This window comes from Euprymna scolopes, chromosome 30 (assembly GCF_053919585.1).
Source record: "Euprymna scolopes isolate OS-2025 chromosome 30, ASM5391958v1, whole genome shotgun sequence".
Classification (NCBI taxonomy): domain Eukaryota; kingdom Metazoa; phylum Mollusca; class Cephalopoda; order Sepiida; family Sepiolidae; genus Euprymna; species Euprymna scolopes.
In genome coordinates this window covers 52,022,011-52,047,868 of record NC_136511.1, presented here as the reverse complement: position 1 = coordinate 52,047,868, position 25,858 = coordinate 52,022,011, and the positions used below count along the sequence as shown (strand labels likewise).

The 25,858-nt window shown below is 36.8% G+C and overlaps 1 protein-coding gene across 12 annotated transcripts in view; it reads right to left on the bottom strand.

Moving 5' to 3' along the window:
• The window catches only part of LOC145254806 (uncharacterized), a 400,418-nt gene that overhangs the window by 290,675 nt on the left and 83,885 nt on the right, over positions 1–25,858 (bottom strand). For all 12 annotated transcript variants that reach the window (XR_013863805.1, XM_080113605.1, XM_080113609.1 and 9 more), the window contains one exon: positions 18,740–22,527. Coding sequence is in view for 11 of the 12 variants with exons in the window: in XM_080113605.1 (XP_079969731.1) it covers positions 18,740–22,527 (3,788 nt within the window). In the remaining variant the exon portion in view is untranslated. The remainder of the gene's footprint in view (positions 1–18,739; positions 22,528–25,858) is intronic.

Genomic DNA, 25,858 nt, shown 5'->3' with positions numbered 1-25,858 from the left:
AAAAAAAAAAAAAAAAGCTTTTTTGAAACTACCCTTCTATAATGAAAATCTTTTACTTCAGGATGCCGACCTTTAAATATGTGAAAGTTAGAAAAAGCACATCATTATTGCCGATTAGTTATACAAGAAAAAAATGCCATGACAAAAATATTAAATCGCGATCTAAAAAAATAAAAATTAAAAAAAAAAAAAAAACAGAGATAACCTAACTTTTTCTATTAGAAATCATCTTTGATCCCTGATGTGTTTTAGAGATATTAGGGTTTTGTTTGTGAAAACCAACTGTTTACTTATAAAGAGTGGTAAAGAATTTTATTGCATAAATTGAACCTGCATCTTAAAATGAACTTGTATTTCAAACAAGGTACAATTGTACGATAACACCAACAGAAAAATATTCTGAGATCTTATCCAGCTGAGACGCCCAAGTAGATAGCAGGAATAGATTACTATGTCCTCATAAATACACAAATTGATGGAAGATAAAGGAGATAAAGCAGGTGGTTTTGTTGTAATGGACAGGTCTTTAAATCTTAAACACTTGACAGTTTTCAAAGAGGAATAATAAACTCGAGAGAGAGAGAGAGAGAGAGAGAGAAAGAGTGAGCATAAACACAACAGAGATAGTTAAGAAAGATTTAAGCTATCAATGAATTTGCATATGCGCAAAAGTAATAGAAATGTCAGCATGTTGAAGTGAACATTTTGCATTTCAACTTGCCAACATATTTCTGTACACGTAGCCAAACAAATATTTTGCTTGTTATAAACCATCTTTGGTGTATGGTTACTATTTCCTGTTAATTTCAGTGTTATGTGACCAATAGTTTAAGAGTTTATCAGTTAAATATTTCCATACAGATACACATACATACATACATGTTTTATTTTTAAAGGGAAAAATTTTGTTTACTTCAAAATAATATCAAAATCTCTTAAAAGCGAGTTATACCAAGTTGTAATTTAAGGGAATCATAGTATATTTACTAGTGATGGGGCAATTCTAATATTTTTCCCTGATTCTGATACAATTACTGATTCCGATTCTTTATAAATCGCTAAACAAGTCCTTAATCAAATTTTACCCAATTTCCACTATTCTTGATTACTACACTTGTCTCAATGATCACCTTATACTCATTAACCCCATATCCTTTAGGCCTTGTTAAGTGGTGATTGCCTTATATATATTTTTAAAAAAATTAAAATAAAAAAAAAAAAAACACCTGAAAACAAAATAGTTGAATGTACATCCACACCGGTTAAACTCGTACACAGCAATAAACAAAGAAAATGATAAATCTTTGTCAAATCTCATGCCATTTATTTTTTCCTACATTTTTTTTTCTTTTTCACTCAAAACAGCATATTGCCATTTGGAACATAAAGGGCCACTATTTCGGACTGTCTAACAGGGGACTATACGGAGTTGAAGAGTATGATGTCTGTTCAGATCACATTTAAGCTTCTGCAGGTTAGTACAATAAAACTACAATATAAACAATCAAAAGAGTATAAACCACCCTTTATGGCAGTTGGTTTTTCCTATTTTTTTTTTTTTTTTTTCACCTCAAAACAATTCATGTTGCCACTTGGAACATAAGGGGCTACTACTTGTGGTAGTGTCTAACAGGTGACTGTGGGGAGTTGAATAGGCAGATATTACATTTAAACCTCTGCAGGTTTGTACAATCAAGGAAGCAAAAAACGGGGATGGGGATCCCAAGGCTAGCATTCTGAACAAAGAAACTGCTATGATAAAAGGTTTTCCGGTTTCTAGGGATCTCTACAGTGAAGAAACGGGATTCTATTGTATGTCAAGTCAGAGATATATGTCAAGGGATGCAACATTATGGCAAAGGGACAAGGGTTGAAACTTGGTCGATAGTACAGAATTCTATTAACAACTTCAAATATCTTGGAAGCACTCTAAGCACTGATAACTGTGCTGACAAAGATATAAGCTGCCGAATCCAAAGCGCATGTGCCTCCTTTGACAAGCTAGAAAAGAGGCTCTGGACAAGGACCGGTATCCGGCTAGAGACGAAGTGCAGAGTCTACAAAACCATCGTCCTGCCAGCCCTGCTATACTCAGCAGAGACCTACACTCTGTATAGAGAACACGTAAGGAGATTGGAAGCCGTCCAACAGAGACGGCCGAGAAGGATCATGAAGATCAAATGGAGTGACTACATACCAAACACGGAAGTTCTCAGGAGAGCAAACCAAGATAGCGTGGAAGCTACTCTTGCTACTATGCAACTACGATGGACCGGGGACATTACTAGAATGGAAGACAACTGAATTCCAAAGATGATGATCTATGGGGAACTGGAAAATGGAACCCACAAGGTCGTAGGTCAGAAGCTTCGCTACAAAGATGTAACAAAGCAGCACCTGAAGGCAATGAACATCAATGTCGAGAGTTGGGAGGAACAAGCCAAAGAAAGGAGTGGTTACCGGAACAGTCTCCACAAAGGAAAGAAAGAAATAGAGAAAGATTGGAGAAGCCTTAGAGCTGAGACACTATAGAGAACAAAACCCTGGCACCCACATATGTAGTGTCTGTGACCAGATGTTTCACACAGAAAAAGGACTGCCAACACCGAAGGATAAAGCACTGAGGCCCCGACTAGTCATCATCAAGACTGACGGACTGCATGATGATGATGATGATTAGCAGTGGGATCCTTTTATGGGTCCAATGTTACACGCAGGTACAAACTCTAATCCCAGCCCATTATGCTCAATAAACTTTGCATATGATGAGAAAAAAAAAATAAAAACACAAGACATACAAGCATTCAGTAACATTTCCTCCGGTACTTAAGCATAATCTGTTTACCCTCATTTTCCTGCGACTGTTTGCTATAAACAGTGTCTATAAAATATCTCCACAAAAAAAAAAATCCGAGGGTCTCGGATATTATCTTCTTCCCATCTGTTTTGTATGTTGTTATCCAGTTAAGCTTTCAAAATGGCAGGTTGCAACACTAACATACAATATTTTAAGATACCTTGCATATTTTTTAATTATTTTTTATTGTTATGTTATTATTTAAAGAAACTTTATTTGGGACCCTATTAAATTTCTCTCGTGTGTCCCACGGACTTATCTGCATTGTCATTAGAGAATATAAGAAAACAGACTACGCTACAAAAAATATTAGCAAATTAATTAACAGCAAAAATATTGCACGTTTTTAAGCATTAATTTTTGTAAATTTGGCAATAAATACCTTCTGGTTCATCCATTTAAAAAGAAAAAAGTGAAGTTTAGGGATTTTTGTCCAGCAATTGAAGACATTTGTTAATCCATATGGAGGAAGCGAGTGAGATTCAATGTTTTCTTACACTAAAAAAAATCTCCTACAGATAATTGATATTCATGATACATGAAAGAAACTTCAGTTTGAACCTGCAGATCAAGTCACATAAAAATACACATCTTTTTTTTCTTTTTTCTTTTGTTTTAAATTGACAATGTATTTCAAAGAAAATTTGCAGACACTACAAAACAAAGACTTTTCTCATCCGAAAACAAGACAAGCAAGTCTAATAGTTTATTTAAATAGAACAGCTCCTTCATCTTAGTAAAACATAAGGGAACAATTCATCATATGAGACAAGTACATCAGAGAGAAAGAGAGTGAGGTTACCTTTAAAAACTAAAATGTTTCACAAGTCATCTTTTACAAGTAAGTCATATATAATCAAATTTCATCATTTCAATACGATATGATTTTTAGACAAAATATTTGTTATAGAAATTTTTTTTAGCAAGATAAAAAGAATCTGCCAGTTATAATGAATATATGTTTATGATATGCACCCTCTTATTTGAAAATCTATAATAATTCTTTTAAACAACTCAAAAAGAATTTTGCTATCAATTTCATAAAAACGCTATTAAAAAAATAGTTATATTGTAATTCAGGTAAGTTTACATCTACTGAGTAAAAATTTGGTAAATCTTAAATGTGTAGCCAAATTAATTTTAACTAAATTTTTCATAAAAAATGGTGTGTGTGTGTATTTATATTTATATATATATATATAAAACATTCACTATTCGAAATAGAATATTTGGATCTGGTTAGGATTGTCTTATAATTATTAGTATTAATATTTATACACTTCAGTTTACAAATTCTTCAGTTTGTAAACTTGAATTTCTGAAATATATATAGTCGTGCGAGATAGCTTAGTGGTAGAAGTTTAGGTTTCTTTCCATAGGGTCCCGATTTCGAATCTCACTAGATTCAGCCACTCTGAGGAATCGTAGACAAAGAAACACATGTCAGAGGATAATTACATTTTAAAAACAATATATGTATATTGTTTTTAAAATATAATTATCCACTGACATGCGTTTCGTTGTCTGCAACTCCTTTTCCAAGCTTGTGTGAATTTAACAATTTATGTTCTTTCTAAACCTCTAAACCTAAAAAAATTCAATTTGTTTCAAAGATAAACAGGGCTGTGGTGTCAACAGCAAAAACGTTCAACTCATACTCTTAAAACTTGCTCTGACTCAAATTCCACAGATACTTCTAGTGCTACTAATATATGTAAACACTCTAAAACTATTGCAGTCCAGCAAAATTAACTGCTGTCAACCAAGTGAAGAGACTAAAAAACGGGTACAAAGTTAGATGTACAAAAGTGAAACCTGACCACTGATGGATGAAGACAGGCGTTGCATGGAGGAAGATATGAGACAGATATGATGGATGTGTTATGAGAAAAAAAAAGTGCTTATGCACTTATGCTACCATGCTATATTTTTAATAATATTTTTAAGTTAAATTCAAATTTTACAATATTTTTTTTATTAAATTGTTAGGTGAAAGTACAAAATAATTACAAAACACCCTCCCATGTTAAGATTGGCTTTCTAAATAACATTATTTCAGCACAGTAACATAAGTGCACAAGTACAAAAATACTTTTCAGATACTTTTCTTGGAAAAAAAAAATTGTTTTCATTCATAGTTATTTCCATATATATATATATATATATATATATATATGTATGTATAAGGCAAAATGTGTGTGTGTGTGTCAAAAACTTTTAACAAAAACGACAGATTTCCATGAGGTCGGTATCATTTTCAAGCTCAACCATTGGACGACAACATCGAAAAATTGGCTAAAAACATTAATTCCTTCACCTTCAACGGGACACTTTCCTACAGGGAGGGTAGCAAAAAAAATCCTTCCTTCATGACAAGTTAACCATATACGCAAAAAAATGGTCTTTCTTGAATTAGTTTTAATATTAAAAAAAAAAAAAAAAAAACCCAATTTCACTGACGCACTCATAGTTCAGTTGGTAAAGGAGCAGCGTCGTTACCTTAAAATTGCACGTTTGAACTGAGATGTAAAAATTTTTTTTTCGATTTTTAAAGTTTTAATATTGAAAGGGTTATTTATGCCATATTTTTTTTTTCCATCACGTTCATTGTTTTTGCTGTTTTCCCATTTTTTTTGTTTTCTTTTTTTGAGAAGTTTTAACATCGTTTGCTCACATGTTCGTTTTTTTTTTGGGGGGGGGGAGGTCATCACGTTTGCTGTTATTTTCCATTTTGTTTTGATTTACACACCCCCACATACACACACTTTTATAAAATTCACAGCATGTTTGTTCAGCTTTTTAGAATAAAAGCGAAATAAATAGAAGTGAATGTCATTATTCACCAGTCTTCTCGTCTCAGACCTCCAGAAAAGCAATTAGCTTTGATCAATGTGGGGAAAATCTATCCTATCAAACAATTGCTATTCATCTGGAGAGCTCCCCCTTCTTGGGGTGTATCTGTTTTCCCCAACATTGTGGGGAAATAAATAAATGAAACAGCGGAAAACTTAACATTCATTTCTGCATTCACTTAGCAAGTCAACTTTTTGATTGACATCACTAAATTTGAATGTTTTTCACTTCCTATGGCTTCGTAACGCAGTTAAAGTTCAAATTTTCTTTTACTTCAGGTTCGTCACGGGTTTCAGCATTCCTCCCTACTAACACTTTTCTTTTAACACCTACAAACACCTGGGCAATGCCGGGTACCCCCGGCTAGTCTTAAATAAAAAAATAAATTAAAAAAAAATGACAATGAGCTCAAAGGAAGATTAAATCTGGATCATATAGGTGGTGCATGCAGAACAGGAGACTTTGTTGGCATGGTTACGTTAAAAGAATAGATGAAAATTCTTGGGTTAGTATATGTAGAACAGTTGAAGTACCAGGGAGAGTTGGCAGGGGAAAGCCAAGGAAAATAAATAATTAGAATGTATTTGAGAGATGTGAATAAAGACCTGCCCAATACATGCCAGAAGGTGAGACATACATAAAATCACTCAAAACACGCTTATACATATACAGCCCCCTCCTTATACTTGCTGCGGTACCCCACATTTAATTCATTTATTTTCACTCTTTCATCCAGCATGCTTTGAATAGGTCCATTACATCCACCATTTGAAAAAAGGATTATCCCAAAATATATAATGGAAATTGTCACATACAATAGACCTTACAAGTAAGACATTTATACTGAACACAATTGAATAAATATAGAGAGAGAGAGACATATAAGTATATACTTATTGATTTGCAAATTGTCACTTATTTTCGTCTTTCTTGCTCAACACTGACTACATTCCATTCCTCGCATTGTGATAGCCTTCTAAATCTCTTCTACATACCTATTTCACACAATACTTCAAGCAAACTACATCTCATTAAAAAAAAAAACACTAGTTGAAACCACTATCAATAATTTCCCCCATTCTTTATCTGCGCCTAAACCTAAACATAGATTTCATGAACAAAGCTTTTTTCTTAGAACTGCATGCCTGTGGAACTGTTCTGCTTTCCAACTGACAATATGATTGTATTCAAGTCCAACATAAACAAGTTCTTAATGAGCCGTCCTCTTAAGTAATCCAATTAACCAAATTTTCACTACTAACGATTACTATAATATTTTTCGCATTGACTACCATATACCATATACATTAACTCTTATCCTTGAGTGGCCTCCAGGCCTCGATAAGTGGTGACTTCTTTGTTAAAAAGAATGAATATGATGGAAACTCCTTTTAAGCTAATCTCCATTAGAAATAACCGTTTAAGAATAACAAAAAAGAACAAAAAAAAAAAAAAAAGACATAAGTTTTACATTCATTGTACATTTGTTTCCGATTTACTGGATTCTATAAATAACACAAGGCAAGTGCAAACAAGAAAATAGCATTTAACATGACAATGGTTCTACAATAAAGAGCTGAATTCATCAGGTTATCGTAAAAATAGAAAAATGTGGAGAGGAACTGCAGATCATGTGCGGAAGAGCCAAGAAATTTACTGACTGCGCAGATTGTTAAAAATTACTATAAGTCTATAAAAAGTTTGAAGACAATGTTAAACACTTTATGATAATGAATATTTGTATGCCGCATCCATTAAATCTGCACATTTGCAAGACACGATAACAAAGATGCTATTCAAAACTTAAATGGGGAAGAAGAACGAAACTGCTATGGTACTGATTCAGAACCTGACCCAAGACCACCTCGGCATCTTCCAGCAAAGCAGTCAGTAAAAGCCGACGTGATTAGCCAATCAGCAAGCGACTGTCAACAAGTGATAAAATTGTTTTGATTTATAATAAAAAAAAAACTTTTCTGATACTTTTCTTGGAAAAAAAATTGTTTTCATTCATAATTATTTCAAGGTTTTCATTAAAAAAAATTTGCTGAAACAAAAAAAAAAAAAAATTTCTTTCATATAATTAAACTTATTAATATAAGTTATCTTTTTTGCTAAAGTTACGTTTTCATTGGTTTGAATTTATCATCTGGCAATGTTTACATTAGTTTTACCATCAACTTTTTTGGCTGCTTATTGTAAACTGCCAGGAGATGCTGACACGACCGTGGGTCAGGTTCTGGATCAGTATCACTTATTTCAAACTAGCGGGGCTACTCTGCGCTGCCCGGGTGTATGTAGGTATGTAGGTGTATTAAGGACTACACAGTAAAAAAGTGGTATAGTAGCATGGTTCCCTGGCATTGCTTGGGTCAAGTAAGGAACCCTGGGTGAAACACCAGTAGGCAGTTTGGGAGGAGAGAAGAGAAAAAAAAAAAAAAAAAAATGATATTAGGCAGGCAGACTTGAACCCGTAACACAAAGGAAGAAAAAAAACAAACAATGTGACGTGTTTGCCGATGTCTCCATCATCCGACCGGAAGTTTGGAACGTTGAAAATAAGCAAAGTCAATCCAACCGATACGATGACTTGCAAAAATATCAATGCAAAAAAAAAAGAAAAAAATACCCCTGCTTGTAAAAAACTGCCCAGTTGAGGTTGAAGTAATTGATGTTTTTGGCCAATTTTTCGATATTTGTCATTCGACGGGTCAAGCTTTCAAACGATACTGATCTCATAAGGATCCATCACATCTATCAAAAGTTTTTGCGAGACATAAAAACATACACACACACACACACACACACATTTTGCCCTTTATACCTATATACTAGCGGAGGTACCCGGTACTGCCTTAAGCACAAAAAAAAAAAAAAAGTTTTAGTAGACAGGCAGGTTCGAACCCGTGACGCAAAGACAGAAAAGGAAGTGAAAGGAAACACAAACTTTTACCACTACACTACAAAGCCGTAGGAAGTGGAAAACGTTCAAATTTAGCGATATCAATCAAAATGTTGACTTGCTAAGTGAATGCAGAAATGAACGTTGGCTAAGGATGAGTTAAGCTTTCTGTTTCATTTCCCTACGATATTGGAGAAAACCAGCTCCCCACTAAAAGGGAACATCCAAATTAATAGCAATTGTTTGATATGATGGGTTTTCCCCAGATTGATCAAAGTGGATTGCTTTCTGGACATCCTAGCATGAAAGGCCGGGTAGGTGCCTTCGGTTTCAATTCAGTTTTGTTTATATATGAAAAACACCAACAAACATGCAAGAGGATGGAATAGCGTGAATTTTATAAAAATCGATTAAAAGAAATGGAGACACAACGTCCCTTTGCAAATCGTAGATATTATGATCTTAATCAATTTAATCTCATTAAAGAGTATTTAAAATGAACAAGTTTATACTTTTGTTTTTAATGAGCAGATGATTATGAAAAAGTTAATGAATTGTGTGTTGGTGTGTGTGAGAGTCTAGATAGCAATCCCAAGCCCAATGGAGGTGATTGGGGGTGGGGATGGAGGGGGGTCAACTATATAAAAAAAAAAAAACTTGCTACACTCAGAGAGATGCATCTAATTGTTTGGAACATTTTCATTAATTTGAGAATGCAGAGAAAGATATGACTAAATGGTATTAAGCATTTTTATTTTGAACAGCAAAAAGTAAACTTTGCTGCTAAATAAGCCTACTTTTTCATAAGAATTAGCAGGGAGACCTGACGTTGCCCAAGATTGAATGATGATTAATGAATGTTTTACCTTCCCATATTTTCTCATTGAAATCTGTGAAAATAATTCATTTTTTTTCAATCAAATCAATTACCTTCTCTAATTGGACCCACCACGGTGCACCAGGAGGAAGTTTTACATGCCTCCCCCCCCCTGCAGTGACTAAGTCCAAAATGCATTGTAGTTTACATTGCACTGTAGAGAACCTACTCTTGATTTTATATTTTTATATAATGGCTTAAAATGCTAAAGTCAAGTATCATGGTCCAAATGTGCTCTAAATAGAAACATTGTTTCGAATGCGCCTCTGTCATATCAAAGAACCTATTGCTGATTTTATATGCCAGACCTTTCTGTTTGTGTGGTAATAAAACTTAAATGCACTGGTGATGTTAGGCTGTATAAAATGTTAACTCTAGTCAAAATCGCCTTTTCCTTCTCTCATCATATTTTTTTGATTATCTATACTGAATCTATTTATGAGCAATTCCAGGAAAGTACATTTGTGTGAAATTTCAAAAAACGGTCCTGCCATTTAAATACATCGACACAAATTTATTTTCATATAATTGGAGAGATAAGGATAATCAAAAGATAAATGGACTTGATTGTGATTTTTCACAATGTTTCGGTTACATCAACTTCTGTCTGTCTTCAGGTGTATCTCTGTCGAACTCTGGGAATTTGGACGGAATTTTGAGCGAAACCCATTATTTACTTCACGGGGATAGCGTGCTCTAGAGTTCGTCAACATATACCTGAAGAAGGTCGGAGGTTACATCGATCAAAATTTTGTGAAAATAACCCTCAAGATGAAAACAGTAGTCCGATGAATCCAAATAATACGAAAAACCAATCCTTTTTAATAATTTGCTCTGTATTATTATTTTCTAATTTAATTATTTTCAACGAACAGCTTTGTATATACATTTTATAAGGAAAATATTTTAAAATGTGGCATCAGGACTCTGCACCGGCCCACAAGTCCAAAGAGACCCGGGCTTGGCTTCGGAAGAACTGGTATGACTTTGTACCTTTCTCTCACTGCCCCCTCCTCCCCCAACCTGAACTACTTCATTTAGTAATACGTCAAGAAAATCACCAAGATGACCTCCCACAACATCAAAGCCAGCCTAATCGCCGCCATCCGCAGAATATTTGCTGAACTATTGCCGACGCTTGTGAAAAAGGGATGCTCTCAGTTGCAGACCCATATCAAAGCAGTGATTGAGGCTGAAGGCAGCTAAATCGAATACTATACCAGAGTTAGGATTAATCAAAGACTACTTTTAAGGTTTTGCCTTCTTTTCCTATTAGTGGGCAAGGAATCTACTAAAAATTTGTCTGGCATGTGCATTGAAGGTGAAAATAAAGTAAATAAAAATAAAATAAGATAGCAATATAAGGGGGGGAAAAAAAAAAAAAAAAAAAAAAAAGGAAAAAATTTAAAATGAAGTCATTTCAAAATTACAAAATTCTTTAAATGGTCACTTCTTGTTCTATGTTATGAAGAGCTGGGTGATCATTTTGCTTTGTTGTTTGTGACAGCATTCATGCTTGACCGGTTGAGCCAGCTATTTCCAATGATTCAACAGAGTCCCAAATGAGGATCAAGCTAGCAGAGCAGTACATTGTCAATGTTGAGACAAGTGGCAGCCAATCAAGATTCCATCAGCAAAAAATCGTAACAACATGAAAGGATGAAGAGTTCTGCATAAAGATTTACCATTCTAAGTTAGCCACTACTCAGCATCCTCCAGCCGAAGTTGATCCAGATTGACGCTGTCTCTAATGAATTCATTCTGTTGACATGCATAAACAAAGAAGCCTCGTGAGAAGAGCCTGATGAAGGGAGGATATTTAGCACTGTGCATAGACTGCTGCCAACAAACTCAAAGACGGACGAAATATTTCTAGTTACCGACGAACAGAATAAAAAGTCCTAAGACATAGTAACCCCGCCCCCTCCCCGAGAACTCCCCCCCCCCCGTCCCCCGAAAAAAAAAAAAAAACCTTTGCCGGACATACATAAAATGTGCATACATATTTTCCCTTTTATATACATACTAGCGGGGGTACCTGGCATTGCCCGGGTGTTTAAAGGTATGTGTGTGTGTGTTGGGGAGAGGGGTGAATGAAAACAAAAGAATAAGCAAAGTAATAACCTTGTTTAAATATTATATAAAAAAACAAAAAAACAAACGTTAAAACTTCTTAAAAAATCGTTGCCCCGGTGTTTGAAGGTATGTGTGTTGAGAGGAGGGGGAGGGGGTAAAAAAAGTTTTGGTAGGCAGGTAGGATCGAACCAGAAGGCTTGATGCGAAGGTGGAAAATAAAGTGTGAAAAAAAAAAAAAAAACCAACACGTTACCCGCTCGGCCAGCAAGAAAGAGTAACTGAAACACATTTGAATTTATTTAAGTATTGAAAACTGATTTGACAGGTGCGCGTGCGCGCATTTAATGAGGTCAAATAGAAATAGCACAGTTAACTTTTACTGCGGAACATGTTTTTTTTGGTTTGTTTACCCAACTTTGTCTGGTTTTGTTTCCCTAACGTGTTGGGGGAAAACTAGCTCCCCCTTTATCAGGGTAGTGTCAAAATAAAAGGGATTTGTCTGATATGAAGGTGAAAACCGACATTGACTAAATGTCCATCACTTTCTGGACATTCCCGATCCGTGGGCTGAGAACCGCTCATTAGTTTCACATCAGTGTCACTTTTATACGAAAAAGTCGAATCAACACATGAGAAGCCAAAATAGCAATAATTTTGTAAAAGTCGCTGTAAATCTAGACGCGATGCGCATTCGCAAATCCTAGATATTATTATCTAGGGAGCATATAAACACTTCTAAGCGATAGTAACCCCCCCCCCCAGGAATCGCAGCGAAAAAGCGTTCCTTGGACATACAAAAACACTTGTGCGCACATTTTGCTTATTATATACACATATATATATATATATATATATATATATATATATATATATATATATATGACTAGCTGGGGGGTACCCAGCATTGACCGGGTGTTTGGAGGTGGGGAAGGGGGGTAAATCAAAACGAAAATGGAAAATAAAAAATAAGCGAATGTAATAACCCTGTTTAAATATTATATATAAAAAAATAATGTTAAAACTTCTTACAAAAAATTTTTTAAATTAAAAAAACAGCAAACATGATAAAAAAAAAAAAAAATAATAAAATAATGGCATAAATAACCGTTTCAATATTAAAACTTTAAAAATTGAAAATTTAACATCTTGGCTCGAACTTGCAATCTTAAGATAACGAAGCTGCTCCCTTACCAACTGGCCTATGATGGTATCAGTGAAATGGGGTCGTTTTTCTTTATATTTAAACTAATTCAAGAAACAATGTTTTTTGTGCATGCGTGTATGGCTAAGTCGTCATAAAGGAACGATTTTTTGTTACCCTTCCCTGTAGAAAAGTGCCTAGTTGAGGGTGAAGGAATCAATGTTTTTAGCCAATTTTTTTATATTTGTTGTCCAAAGGGTCTAGCTTCAAAATGATTCCGATCTTGTGAAAATCCATCACCTCATACACAAACACTCGTGGCCATTTTGCCTTTTATATATATCTAGCAGGGGGTACCCGGCGTTGCCCGGGTGTTTGTGTTGGGGGGGGGGAATATTTAAAGTTTTGGTAGGTAAGTATGAAGGATCGAACCCGAACCCTTGAGGCAAAGTTGGAAATTAAAGTGTGAAAAAAAACGTGCGACGTTAACCACCGGGCCTCCACGAAATACTAGCAGAAACATGTTTGAATTTATTTAAGTATTTAGAATTGGCAGATGCCCGTTTTAATGACTTAATGAGGTCAACTTTGACTGTGGGGCAGTATTTTATTTACTGCGGGAACGCTTTATGTCTTAAGCTCCGTTTCGCTTTTATTATTATAATACGAAAAAGCTTAATGCACATGCGGCGATCAAAAATTGTTGAATATTTATCTTTTCAAAGTCGGGCAAATTAAATAGACAGACGACCTCGGTTGTTAACTCGTAGATATTATCATTTAGGCGCGATATAAAAAGTTATTTGTTCTGAGGCAACCGATCGGTTCTCAGAAAGAAGCCTTTCTTGGACATACACGAAAACACATACAAACATTTTCCGTTTTATAGACTAGCAGGGGTACCTGGAGTTGCCGGGGTGTTTGGAGGTGTGTATGTAGTGGGGGGGGGGCCTATTTAAATATTTAAAAAAAAAAAAAACACAATGTTAAAAAAATTGGAAAAAAACAAAACAAAACTCGAACCCGAAGCGTCGAGGCTAAGGCGAAAAAAAAAAATCTGACACTTTACCCCTACGCCAAAGAGACATACAACTGAGAACAGATAAAATTAAACCTTTAAAAACACTTGCAGGTGGTATAAACTAATGTCAATGTTTTCTAGGTCAAACATGACATCATTGTCGTAGTAGCAGGAGGAAAGAAAATGAAGGAACGATTTTTTCGCCACCCCTCCTTGTAGAAAAGGGTCCAGTTTAGGGTGAAGAAATAAGTTTTGGGCCAATTTTTCGATATTTGTCATCCAAGATGTTAAGCTTCAAAGTGATACCAAACTCGTGAAAATCTGTCGCCTCTGTCAAAAGTTTTTGCGAGACATACAAACACACACACACACACACATTTTAGCTTTCATAGATAGATAGATAATAAAACCAATTATCAAAAATCCTTATATAATTAAAACACGCACATAAATTATAATGTAGACAGCTACCCACATGATAAAAAAAATGTACCTATTCCAAATATTTTTCCGAGTGATTTTCCTGTTTAATTCTAAAACTTATTATTCTATTAAAATAATGTATATAAATAGATTTATAGTAAATAAATAGGTTGATAATTTATCCATTATATATCACTAGCGGGGAGAGGGGAGAGAGGGGGGTACCCGGCATTGCCCGGGTGTTTAGAGATGTGCGTGTTAAAAAGAAAAACGTTGGCCAGGTGTTTTGAGGTGTACAAGAAAAAAAAAAGTTTTAGCTGGAAGGTAGGATTGAACCCAAAAGTCTTGATGCGAAGGTGGAAACGAAAGGGGAAAAAAGCCAGCCACCTAACCATTTCGGCCACGAGGGGAGAGGAATTGATAAGCGTGTTAAGTTAAGGGTTAAAAAGCGAGTCAAGTCAAAGAGGTTTGATTGACAGGTGACCACTTAAGGTCATCATGGGAGCGTTACGATGATGTGTCAGTTTTTTTATTTACTGCAGGGCAGTCTTCGGGAGTTTGTTTCAATGCGGGACAGTTTTGGCTTCTCCAAGATGATGAAGGGGGAACCAGCTCCCCACTTAAAAGGGATTTTCCAAATTTAATTTTTCCAAATTGAATAGCAATTGTCTGATATAAGGAGAAACTCCGCATTGATCAAAGCTGATTGCTTTTGGACGTTTCCGGCGATCGCAACCGGAACAGACTGCGACCAAACAATGACGCCAGCTCCGAATTAGTTTCACTTTTATTATACGAAAAAGCCGAAATCAACACGTGGCGATCCAAAATTATGGAATATTTAGCTTTTTAAAGTCGGGCAAATTAAATAGACAGGCGACCACCGTTGTTAACTCGTAAATATTACAATTTACATGTGATATAAAAAGTTTTCAGAATGAGCGACGGCCTTAAGAACCCGCTGGAAAAAAAGCCTTTTGCAGACATACAGAAAAAGCGAACATACATACATACATACATACATGGACACACATTTTCGCTTTTATATATATACTAGAGGGGAGGGGGGGTACCTGGCGTGGCCCGGATGTTTGTAGGTGTGTGTGTGTGTTGGGAGGGGGGGGGGGGATCAAAACAACCCTGTTTTAAAAAAAAAACGTTGGCCGGGTGTTTGGAGGTATAAAAGAAAAAAAAAAAGTTTTAGTAGGAAAGTAGGCTTGAACCCCGAACCTTTGACGTGGAGGTGGAAACGAAATGGGGAAAAAAACCCTGGGACCTAACCATCTCTGCCACGAGAGATGAGGAATGAAAAGCATCTTAATTTAATGTTTATAAAATGAAATTAACAGGTGTGAGAAACTTAAGTCGCGTGATGTTTGACCCTGAAACATGACGCGTCTGCAAGCCAGTTTTCGCTTGTTTTATACTGAAAAGTGAAAGATACATGGGATGCTATAAAAATCTGGAAAAAATAGCGCATGAAAGTCTGGCAAATTAAATAGACAGGCGACCCCCGTTCATAACTCTTAGATATTATAATTTAGACGCGATATAAAAAGTGTTAAGGAATGAGCCGACCGAGAAGTCCAGCGAAAAAAGTCTTTTACAGACATACACAAAAAGCGAACATACACACATTTTCGCTTTTATATTTATAGATTACTTCAGAGTAACTATGCTTGCAATTTTATTATTTGTAATTACAATTAAAAAAAAAAAAAAAGAAACAATGTGTAGAAATGTAATATTTTTAGTTTTCATTTTAAATTATGAGCACAAGGACTGCTATATTCGAGACACACTGCCGCCAACAAACTTGGACGATGCAACACAGACAGTAATGACAAAAGGCTTTCATTTTGTGAAGACGGGAAGTCTCACCAGCCTAGACACACCTATAGACAAGGATGTTAAAAACAAGAGCTGGACAAACTGATTTTCTTACTCCAAATAATGAATCTATCGGCGATCATTTTATGCTAAATTTATATAGGAAAGTGAACACCCAACACCAAGTCTAAAATACGAAGGTCATTCCAAAAAGTAAAGCTTCCTAGTTATGTTTTTTTTTTTAACTCAAAATATTGAGCTACAAAGACTCAAATGGTACCATTAACGTGAAGAACCTTTTGTGCTCCAGAATTTATTTTCTACATAGTCACCTCCATTCTCAATGCACTTTTGCCAGGAACTCAATGACACCTTTCTGCTTTTGACATGCATCCATGAAAGAATTTCCTTTCTTAGAGTCTCACACTGTCAATATCTGCGACAGAGAAATAAAATTTTCAGGTCATGAATGCATAAGTTTAGTCATCATAACAATGCAATTTGAAATACCCTCTAATCTATAAGAAGTATTATGTTTGGGATATTTGAATTTTCCAATATGTTTTTGAATGTTTGAGGATTGATAAGTCGCATGATTTGAATTATTTGAACTACTGTTCTCATTTTATATTATTTGCACAAGGTTTTGGGTCGACATAATCTCCGACCTTCCTCAAGTGTATTTTGACTAACTTTGGTATCTGTACGGAATTTCAAACAGAACTGTTTATTGAATCCATGGGGATAGCATGTTCTCATATTAGTTCTAAGTAAATTGCAATTTTATTTCAAGTGTTACCTGAACTGAAGATTGAACCTTCAACCTCCAGACGTGTGTAATTTACAATTCAAATTACAAAGTAGCTTATCCACTATACCACAAGTCCTTGATGAGAACAGTAATTCAAATGCAAATTATTTTTTTTAAGTACATCTAGGAGTGTTGACATGATTGCATGAAAAAAAATAAAATTGAATCTCATTTTCATTTTTCTGTTGGCGGTGTAGGGGGAAAAGGGTAAAAATTACCAGGGTTTTTTTTTTTTTTTTGTCAGTTTGAATTTAACAGAAAAAAAAATTGATACAAAAAATAACATCTTTCTCTATAAATATATAATTCTGGGACATTCTGAACTAAGTAGATTGTATGATCAACAGACATTGCCCTTATGGCGATGAGCACAGTAATTTCTGTTCTGATACCATAGTTCATCTTTTCTGTCCTCAGTCCGTGAAAGAGAAATCCTTTTAGACTGAGGCAACTAATTTTTGTCCCAGTATAAAGTGACCCCCTTTATGGCAGCTAAAATTTTCCCCTGCATTTAAAACCGACTCTGCCCTTATGGAGAGACAAGTAAATAGAAGCACTAAAGTAAAAACAGAAAATAAAAATTAGAGTAAAATATATAGTTCTCAGTTTTTTAGATGAGGAATAATAATTTGTATTATTTGGATTACTGTTCTTCTCTTGAAAAAAATAATGACCTACTTTCTCTTGTGAATCAATGCCCTTCCCCAACACCCCACTGAGGGATTCGGCCAAACATTGACCAATCAGATAGGAGACAAATAAATTAATGCACCCCACTAAGAAACTTCTTTAGCCCCCTTTTGGGAACTACAGTCTAAGAGCAGAGATTTTGTTTGCTGCTACAAGCCTCCAATCTTCTTCACGTGTATCTTGTCGTACTTGGGAATCTTTCTGTTGAGCTCATCGATACGTAATTAGTAAAATTCAGTTGTAAGTTACATTCTCCTAGCTTTCGGGACAAGATCAAAGTGTAGTATCTGTTCTTCAGATGCTGCACTTCTATTTCTTGTTCTCTTTCGGTGGAGGAGAAATCCTTCACGACTGAGACAATTTTTATTTTTGTACCTTTTCTCCACGTTAAAAAAACGACCCTGGTGTCTAACTCTGTCCCGTGGGGAGGCATAGTAAATAGGTACATTCTCCTGTGGTGGAGTGCAGGAACCACTCAAAATACAATTGCGAATGACTTAAGATTTAAGAATGAGAACATGTTAACCTTGTGGATTAAATAAAGGGTACCATAAAAAATTTTGTGTAGCTTTCAGAGTTCGACAACCTACATCTGAAGAAAGTCTGAGGTTATCTCAACTAAAACAGTGTATAACACTTAAAATGAGAACAGTAGCCCAAATAATTAAAAGAATATAAATTAGAGCAAAACTGTTTTTTAATTAAACACAATTTGATAAAGCAAGGTAATTTTTTTTTTTCACTTGTACAGTTTAATCAAGACATTAAAAAAATGAAAATATAAAAAAAAAAATAAAAAAAAAAAACAAAGGTTATATTGTGCGTATCCTTTATGGAATGAAGTTCTGGGAAATAAATTTCACTTAATTTCATCAAGTAGTTTTTTTTTTTACAGCGAAAACCCAATTTGTTATGATACTGAGCAAAAGGTTTGATTTTTAAGAAGAAAAGCTAGTATTGAAGATGGGGAGGGAGTGTTAGCGCTTTAAATTGAGTTATCTCCCTGTGGCATGTTAACAAAATTCCATGATGTTTACCTTCAACACGCTGTCATAAAAACATGTTTTTCTGCTGTAAAAAAAACAAAAAAAAACTATCAAATTAAGTGAAATTTTTTTCCGGAAATCTTCAGTCTAAAACAATATAACCTTTTTTCGATATTTTCATTTTTTAATGTCTTGATTAAACTGTACAAGTGCCTTCTTCGTTTTTTTTTTTTTTTTTTTTTTTTTTTAAGTACAAATATTTTGGTACAAACCTTGCCGAGAACGTGGTCTTTCATAGGGATCATCTCTGTAATACTGGTATTCCAAGTAGCGGTCATAGTCCAGTCGACTAGGTGGCCGATCATAATAAGGATCATAGCGGGGATCTTTGGGATCCAAAGAACGGTACCGAGAACGATAATCTCGCTCATAATCTTTCATATAACGATAATCCTTTTCCCGGCGAGCATCCCGTAACTCCCTGTAGTCATCATATGACTCTCTAGAGTCATGGAAGTCTCGCTCACGGAAATCAGGATCGCGAGGATCACGGTCTCGGAGCTCCCGATCTCTGTGATCGCGGTCGCGAGGGTCTTTGTCTCGGAAATCACGTATGTCACGGTCCCTTTCTCTGTCTCGAGGACGCTGCTCTCGAGAATTCTTCTGGTCGTAATCACGCTCAGACATGGAAGTCTCGTCAAGCTCGTTGGGACTTTTCTGTTCTGCTTTAATGGGCGAGCTGTCATGAGAATTAGCACTTACAGCGACAGATGAATTGGGCGTAGACGTCAATGGCTGCGACTTGCTTGAAGCTTCTGATGATCGAGACTGATTTTTAGGGTTCTCCATCATTGGCTTGCTGTCCGCAACAGAAGTTTTTACTGGTGCAATTTTAATTGGCTGATTGGCTACACTAGTGACAGGATCAGCTCCAACTAAAGAAGGGATTGGTATACTAGGGATCAGATGGATGCCACTAACCGATATCTGGGGGTTATCCCACAAGGTTGTCATGGGGGACATGCACTCATGTACCCGTGCCTCAGCAGCAGCCGTGGCCCTAATAGCTGCAGATGTTTGATCACGTCGAGAAGCAACCTTATCACTCAAAGGTAAAGGTAGCTGATCCATGCTATCCCGACCCAGTTCCTTAATTTGCTCCATGGTCAACCTGGCTCCTGTGTTAGATCCAAGTGACCGCGTACTATCATGAGAGCTCTGCCTAGACAAAGTGATTGGAGGCCGTGTACCACTTGACTGGCTCCCAGCGGATGACCTGCCACCATCAGAACCAGAACGAATTGGGCCGCTAGTTCTTGGTATCTGTGATGAATTGTCATTTTCTTGAGAGCTACTCTGCGAGGTACTCAGCGCATGAACAGTTTCCACAGACCCTTGCCGAGGTATTGGTGGCTGAAAAGGGCTGGAATCTCTCGGTTGAATTTCACTGGCATATACATTCAATTTGTGCTCATTAAGTAAACCATTATTTTCCAATTTTGGAAGCCCTACTATATTAGGTGTTGGAAGCATAGGAACACTGTTATTACTCGAGGTTGCTTTTATAGCAAAGGAGTCCATGATAGCAGTGTCAGTTATCGCTTCTACGGAAGGTGGTTTGGATATGTTTTGCCTTTGTGCGTTTTTATTAACTACTGGAGGTACAACATCAGTTGAACCTACTGCCTCGTGTTGGCCAACAACTTCTGGCTGAATGTTAGCCTCAGTTGACTGAGCTATCGTCTGAGATGGAAATGAGGGTGCCGCAGAAAAAGGCTGACCAGATACGGACGGCTTTGCAAGAGTAAAAGAAGGTTGAGTATCATGTGCCAAACTTGTTATGTTAAAGCTACCAAGAATTGCTTGGTTTACAGGGAGAATGGGTTGACTAGAACTGATTGTGGTAGCCGTTTTGGAGCCACTCGTATTCAGATTTTGGCCCTCTACGAATTGTGCGTTGCCCAAAGAATTTTGTCGGCTATGCTGGTTAGAATCAGGACTGGGCACCGCTTCCCAATTACCAGCAGTTGAATTGTGTTTGATGACGTTAGCTACGGAGACATCAGTTGGAAGCTGAGGGTTATCAATTTGGCTGTCCTGAGGATTCTGTTCAAGCAACTGTGAACCAGTTCTTTCATTTGTTTTGGAAGAATCTGCTGCAGGGTTAGGGTTAGAGTGATCACCTAATGAAACATCAGTAAACGTTTGGCAAATACTAGACACACCACTTGCTATATTTAGTGGAGCAACACTGTCCGACACACTGATTTGTGCAAAACTCTGGGTGATTGTGTCCATAGGAATTGTACGAGAAATGGTGTTATTTGCATTGCCATTTGAATTCCCATCAAGAAATGGAGAATTCTGACCAAAATATGATTCAGCTTTTTGATGATTTATCTGATATGGCTGAAAGGGCTGAACATTGCAATCTCCTGCAATTTGTTTAGGGGACGAATCTGTCCATACTGGTTGTTGAGATATGCCAGCAGCAGAAACTGATCCTGCACCAGCCGACAGGATGGAACCCGTAGACAACAGTGGGGCAACCTCTGGCGACGACACAGAGACAGGCCCCGGCAACGGCAGGGAGACAATCCCTGAAGAGACTGATCCTGCAACTGATAAAGGGACGGACCACGCTGAGGACAATGGGACAGATCCTGCGGCCGAATCACCAAGTGAAAACTGAGTAGAATTCTCTTCAACTGATGGTGTGGGTTTCCAAAGTGATTGGTCTGATCCACTTTGAGAACTAAAATAGTTGCTTGCATTTGGCTGAAGAGCCATATTTGCATGTTGACCAGAATTTGATGGCAACAAAGGTTTATTAGCCTGATTATTGCCGAGATCAGAATCTGTTGGTATATTTGGCCAGCTAAGAGATGAAGTATTTGAAGAACTCGTCTGCCCAAGTTGTTGATCGGAAGGTATGGACATCTGGCCAGATGAGGGTGAAGAAAGCGAAGAAGGTGCACCCATACTGGGTGTGGAAAGAGACATGGATGATGAGTAGTCATTGTAAGTGGAATACTCAGAGTGAGAATAAGGTATTTCAGACGAGGTGGTTACATCCAAATACTGAGGTACATTAGTAGTAGAAGGTAAAGAGGCATTCTGGGAAATATTCAGGTTCCCTTCTTGCGGTGGCGCCATCTGCTGCTGTTCATGGTGCAGCTGTTGTTGTTGTTGCCATGACTGTTGAGATTGTTGCAACAGTTGAGACTGTTGCTGCAACTGTTGAAGTTGAGGCTGCAATTGCTGAGGTTGCTGCTGCAACTGTTGAGGCTGTTGTTGGGGCTGCTGCAACTGTTGGGGCTGCTGCAACTGTTGGGGCTGTTGTTGGGGCTGCTGCAACTGTTGGGGCTGTTGTTGGGGCTGCTGCAACTGTTGGGGCTGCTGCAACTGTTGGGGCTGTTGTAACTGTTGGAGATGTTGTTGGGGCTGCTGCTGCAACTGTTGGGGCTGTTGTTGGGGCTGCTGCAACTGTTGGGGCTGTTGTTGGGGCTGCTGTGCATTGATGGCTGACCAATTCTGATCTGTGGGAACATTCTGTGGAAAGTTTTGATTCTGATCAAAATAGTGCATGGCACTTCCTTGTGTACTTTGCGTGTCAAAGCTATTGCTGAAGCCAGAATTCCCACTAGCATACTGATTGGAAGAATTAGAACCAAACCAAGAATTTGAATGCTCCCCCCAAGAGGGATCCCAGCCCCAACTTCCATTCATAGTGGCATTGGTATTAGACTGGCTTAATTGACCACTGGAATCTTTGTCGGGTGGAACTTGATTAGTAGGCTGGTCAGAGTTAGGATTATACGACTGGAATCCGGCAGTGATCGCAGATTGCCCCTGCCCAGTATCAAATGCCTTTCCTGGTTGCTCTGTGATTGTAGATGAGCCACCTCCTCTAGGAAACGGTTGGAACGCTGAACCACTAAACTGACTAGTGGTAGAGTTGTTCTGAAAATCAGCAGGGTTGTACAGTTTTATTTGGCCGATATTTCCTGAAGGCATACCAAAGTTGTCTGCATTCCACGGTGCTGTAGATTGAGACATGCTGAAAAGTAGAAAAGAAAAACAAGTTAGTATCAAGCAAAAACTAATTTACAACTAAAACTAAAATTTCGTATTCAATTTCTAACGAGAGCATATGTCAGTCGTGAGACTGCGTACGTTCTGCCTGACAACATAAGAATGAGTCAAAGTCTTATACAAGCCTTAGTTCTCCCAGTGATGCTATGTAAATGTTGGTAACTCAAAAACTTTATCTGATCAAGTCGAAATTTGATGGTTAGGGTTATCAGAGAGCATCAGATTCATGCATCAAATTTGGAAATATACAAAGTTGAAATTTCATCAGAATTTCAATGACCAAACTTTTCAATATCTGGGATTTCATTGGTTACAATTAGTGATGAGACGATTCCAATATTCCCCCCCCCCCGATTCTGATATAATTACAGATTCTGATTCTTTATAAATTTCTAAATATTTAACTACAAAGTTGTTATTTTTCTTCAATTACTGTAAAAACACGCTAAATGTGCATATATTTTTAAAAACGTAAAAACAAGACTTGTAGGAGATGATCTAAAGATTTTAGTTTTACTGGTAGTTCGAAATTAATAAATATTTATTATTTCATTATTACTACAAGCAGTGGAAGATTTGGAAAAACAAAAAAAGACAAAGGAATCACTTTTAGGCATCGGAAAATAGGCACAAATTTTCCGATTCCGATACTCCAAAAAGTTCCGATTTTTATGATTCCGATTAATCATCCCAACACTAGTTACAATATAGGTCAGGTAGATATCTCTATGATGAACAGAACCCAAGTTATCGCTAAAGCTACAACTTCCACCTTTCCATGACCTTCACCTTCATATCATAAAAAACAAATCAATTCTAAATTAACCCTTTACCGCCACAATTTTTTAAATCATGAAACCCACAAAGTTAGCGTGCAACTGACACATGAACATAAAATCCTCATTTAATTGTTGAGCTGTACTTTGATTGGTTGGTCGGTTTTGTTTTACGGCATATCAACCCTGTTTGGGTTATTATTTAATGCGGAATTCAAAGATTTTGAAGAAAAATTTTTTAATAGAATATATTTGTTGTTTTCAAGTCTGTTTCTATTCAACCCATAGTTGGGACCCTAACAGGTACTACCACTCTGGGTCAGAGTGGACCTGGGAGCAATAGCAATTAAAGGGTGGCTCCACCCTCCCCAAAGCCTGCAAGCTGGGGCCTCACCACTGGATATAGTTTAAGGTCATATCCAGGACCCTGTACTTTGAAGTGGGGTTGACAACCCATAAGAATAAGAAATTGTTTTTTTTTTGAAAGGTGATTTGAAAGTACAATTTGGCAGTAAGAGTTAAATTGTGGCTAATATTTTGATCATGTCTGGTCAAATGATGTGAATGCTAGGCTGCACATAAACACACTGACAAACTTGACCGAAATAAGTAAATCTTCTCTTTAGGATCAAAGAATAATTAAACACACTTTATAGTATCTAGCAGAGCGGATGGCCTGAGCAAGACCACAATAGAATGCTAGTCTGTCACCGGTTGTGCCCAAGTTGGTACCTATTTAGGATGGACACATTTTTCATTAGAAAGGTTCCTTATTTTCAATTTCGGTAAATCATAATTTTCTTTTTTCATGTTTATAAAAAAAAAAAGAAAAAGAAAATGAGAAAATTGCAATAAAAGATGTGAGAATTGTTAAAATAAAATTCAACATCGTATCTTTCTTAGCATGAGTGCCCGGCATTGCCCAGGTGTTTGGAGGTGCGTTTGAGCAAAAACAAAAAAAGATGGAAGGCAGGCTCAAACCCATACCGCGAAGGAGGAAAAGAACGATCACCACCAAACCGGAAGTGACGTAGGTTTAAATTAAGGCTAGACAATCAAAAACAGGGGATGACTTCCGAAAATATCGGTGAAAACAGCGATCCCTCCCTGTAGAAAAGTGCCCAGTTGAGGGTAAAGAAATTAATGTTTTTAGCCAATTTTTCGATATTTGTCGTCTGAAGGGTTGAGTTTCAAAACGATACTGACTTGTGAAAATCCATCACCTCTGGTGCAGGTTTTAGGCAGACATGCAAACATACATACATTTATATATTGGTAGCTCAAATTTTCGACCCAAACTGATTAAAAAGCTTGCCCTATCTCTGAATATCCTTTATGTAAAATTTCAAATGTTTAGACCAGAAATTGTCTGAGTAATTTGGTAGAGACCGCAGAGGTCAAATTTTTTTTTTAACTTTGACCCCTATTATGACCCCTTAACATTTGTTTTGGGCTCAAATAAAGTTATTAAGTTAGACCCATGTCAAAGGAACCTATATCTAAAATTTCCATTGTTTATACCCAAGTTTGGTAGAGTTCTCAAAAGGTTAAATCGTTGAACTTTGACCCCCTTAACAGCCAAATTTCTGGCTGAAAATGGATTACGAAGATTTTCCCAAATCTCCATACCCTGTATATCAAATTTCGAATCTGTAGACTGAAAATTGACAGAGTTATTGTGCAGGGAAATGTAGACAGACACACACACACATACACTTTCACTTTTATAGATATACTAGCGAGGGGTACCCGGCGTTGCGCAGGTGTTTAGAAGGGGGGGGGGGGTTAAAAAAAAAAAAAAAAGTAAGTATGAGGATCGAACCCGAACCGTTGAGGCAAAGTTGTAAATTGAAGTGTGAAAAAAAAAAAAAAAATGTGCGACGTTAACCATTGCCCCACCGCGACATGCTAACGGAAATACGTTTGAATTTATTTAATTACTTGGATTTAGCAGGTGCCCGTTTTAATGAGTTAATGAGGTCAAGTTTGACTGCGGGATAGTATTCATTTACTGCTGAACGCTTTTTTCCCTCCCCCAAGATGTTATAGGAAAAAGACTAACCCACATGTGGCAAGCGACAAATATTGAATATTTATCTTCCCAAAATCGACTAAATTAAATAGACAGGCGAGCTTCGTTGTTAACTGTGAGATATTACGATTTATATATGATATAAAAAGTTTTAAAAAGCTGTGAAGCGAGCGACCGCTTCTCTGAAAAAAGCCTTTTGTTGACACAGAAAAAGCGAACATACATACATACATTTTCGCTTTTATATATATAGATAGATGAAGTAAAGTTAGTTTTTCCCAGTCAAAGACAATGGTCATGCTCAACCAGGCTGGGGTATGACTGTTCACTTCTAGGAAGTCCAGCCTCTCAGAGAGAAGGAGTTAGCTTATTGTTAATTGCCCCAAGTGACCCGAACAGAACACCAACGGGTTGCTCAGGTAGTTTTTGTAGGTAAGAGTGCACTTCCTCTCATGCATTCGCTTTTGAAATCCCTAACTGAATTTGTG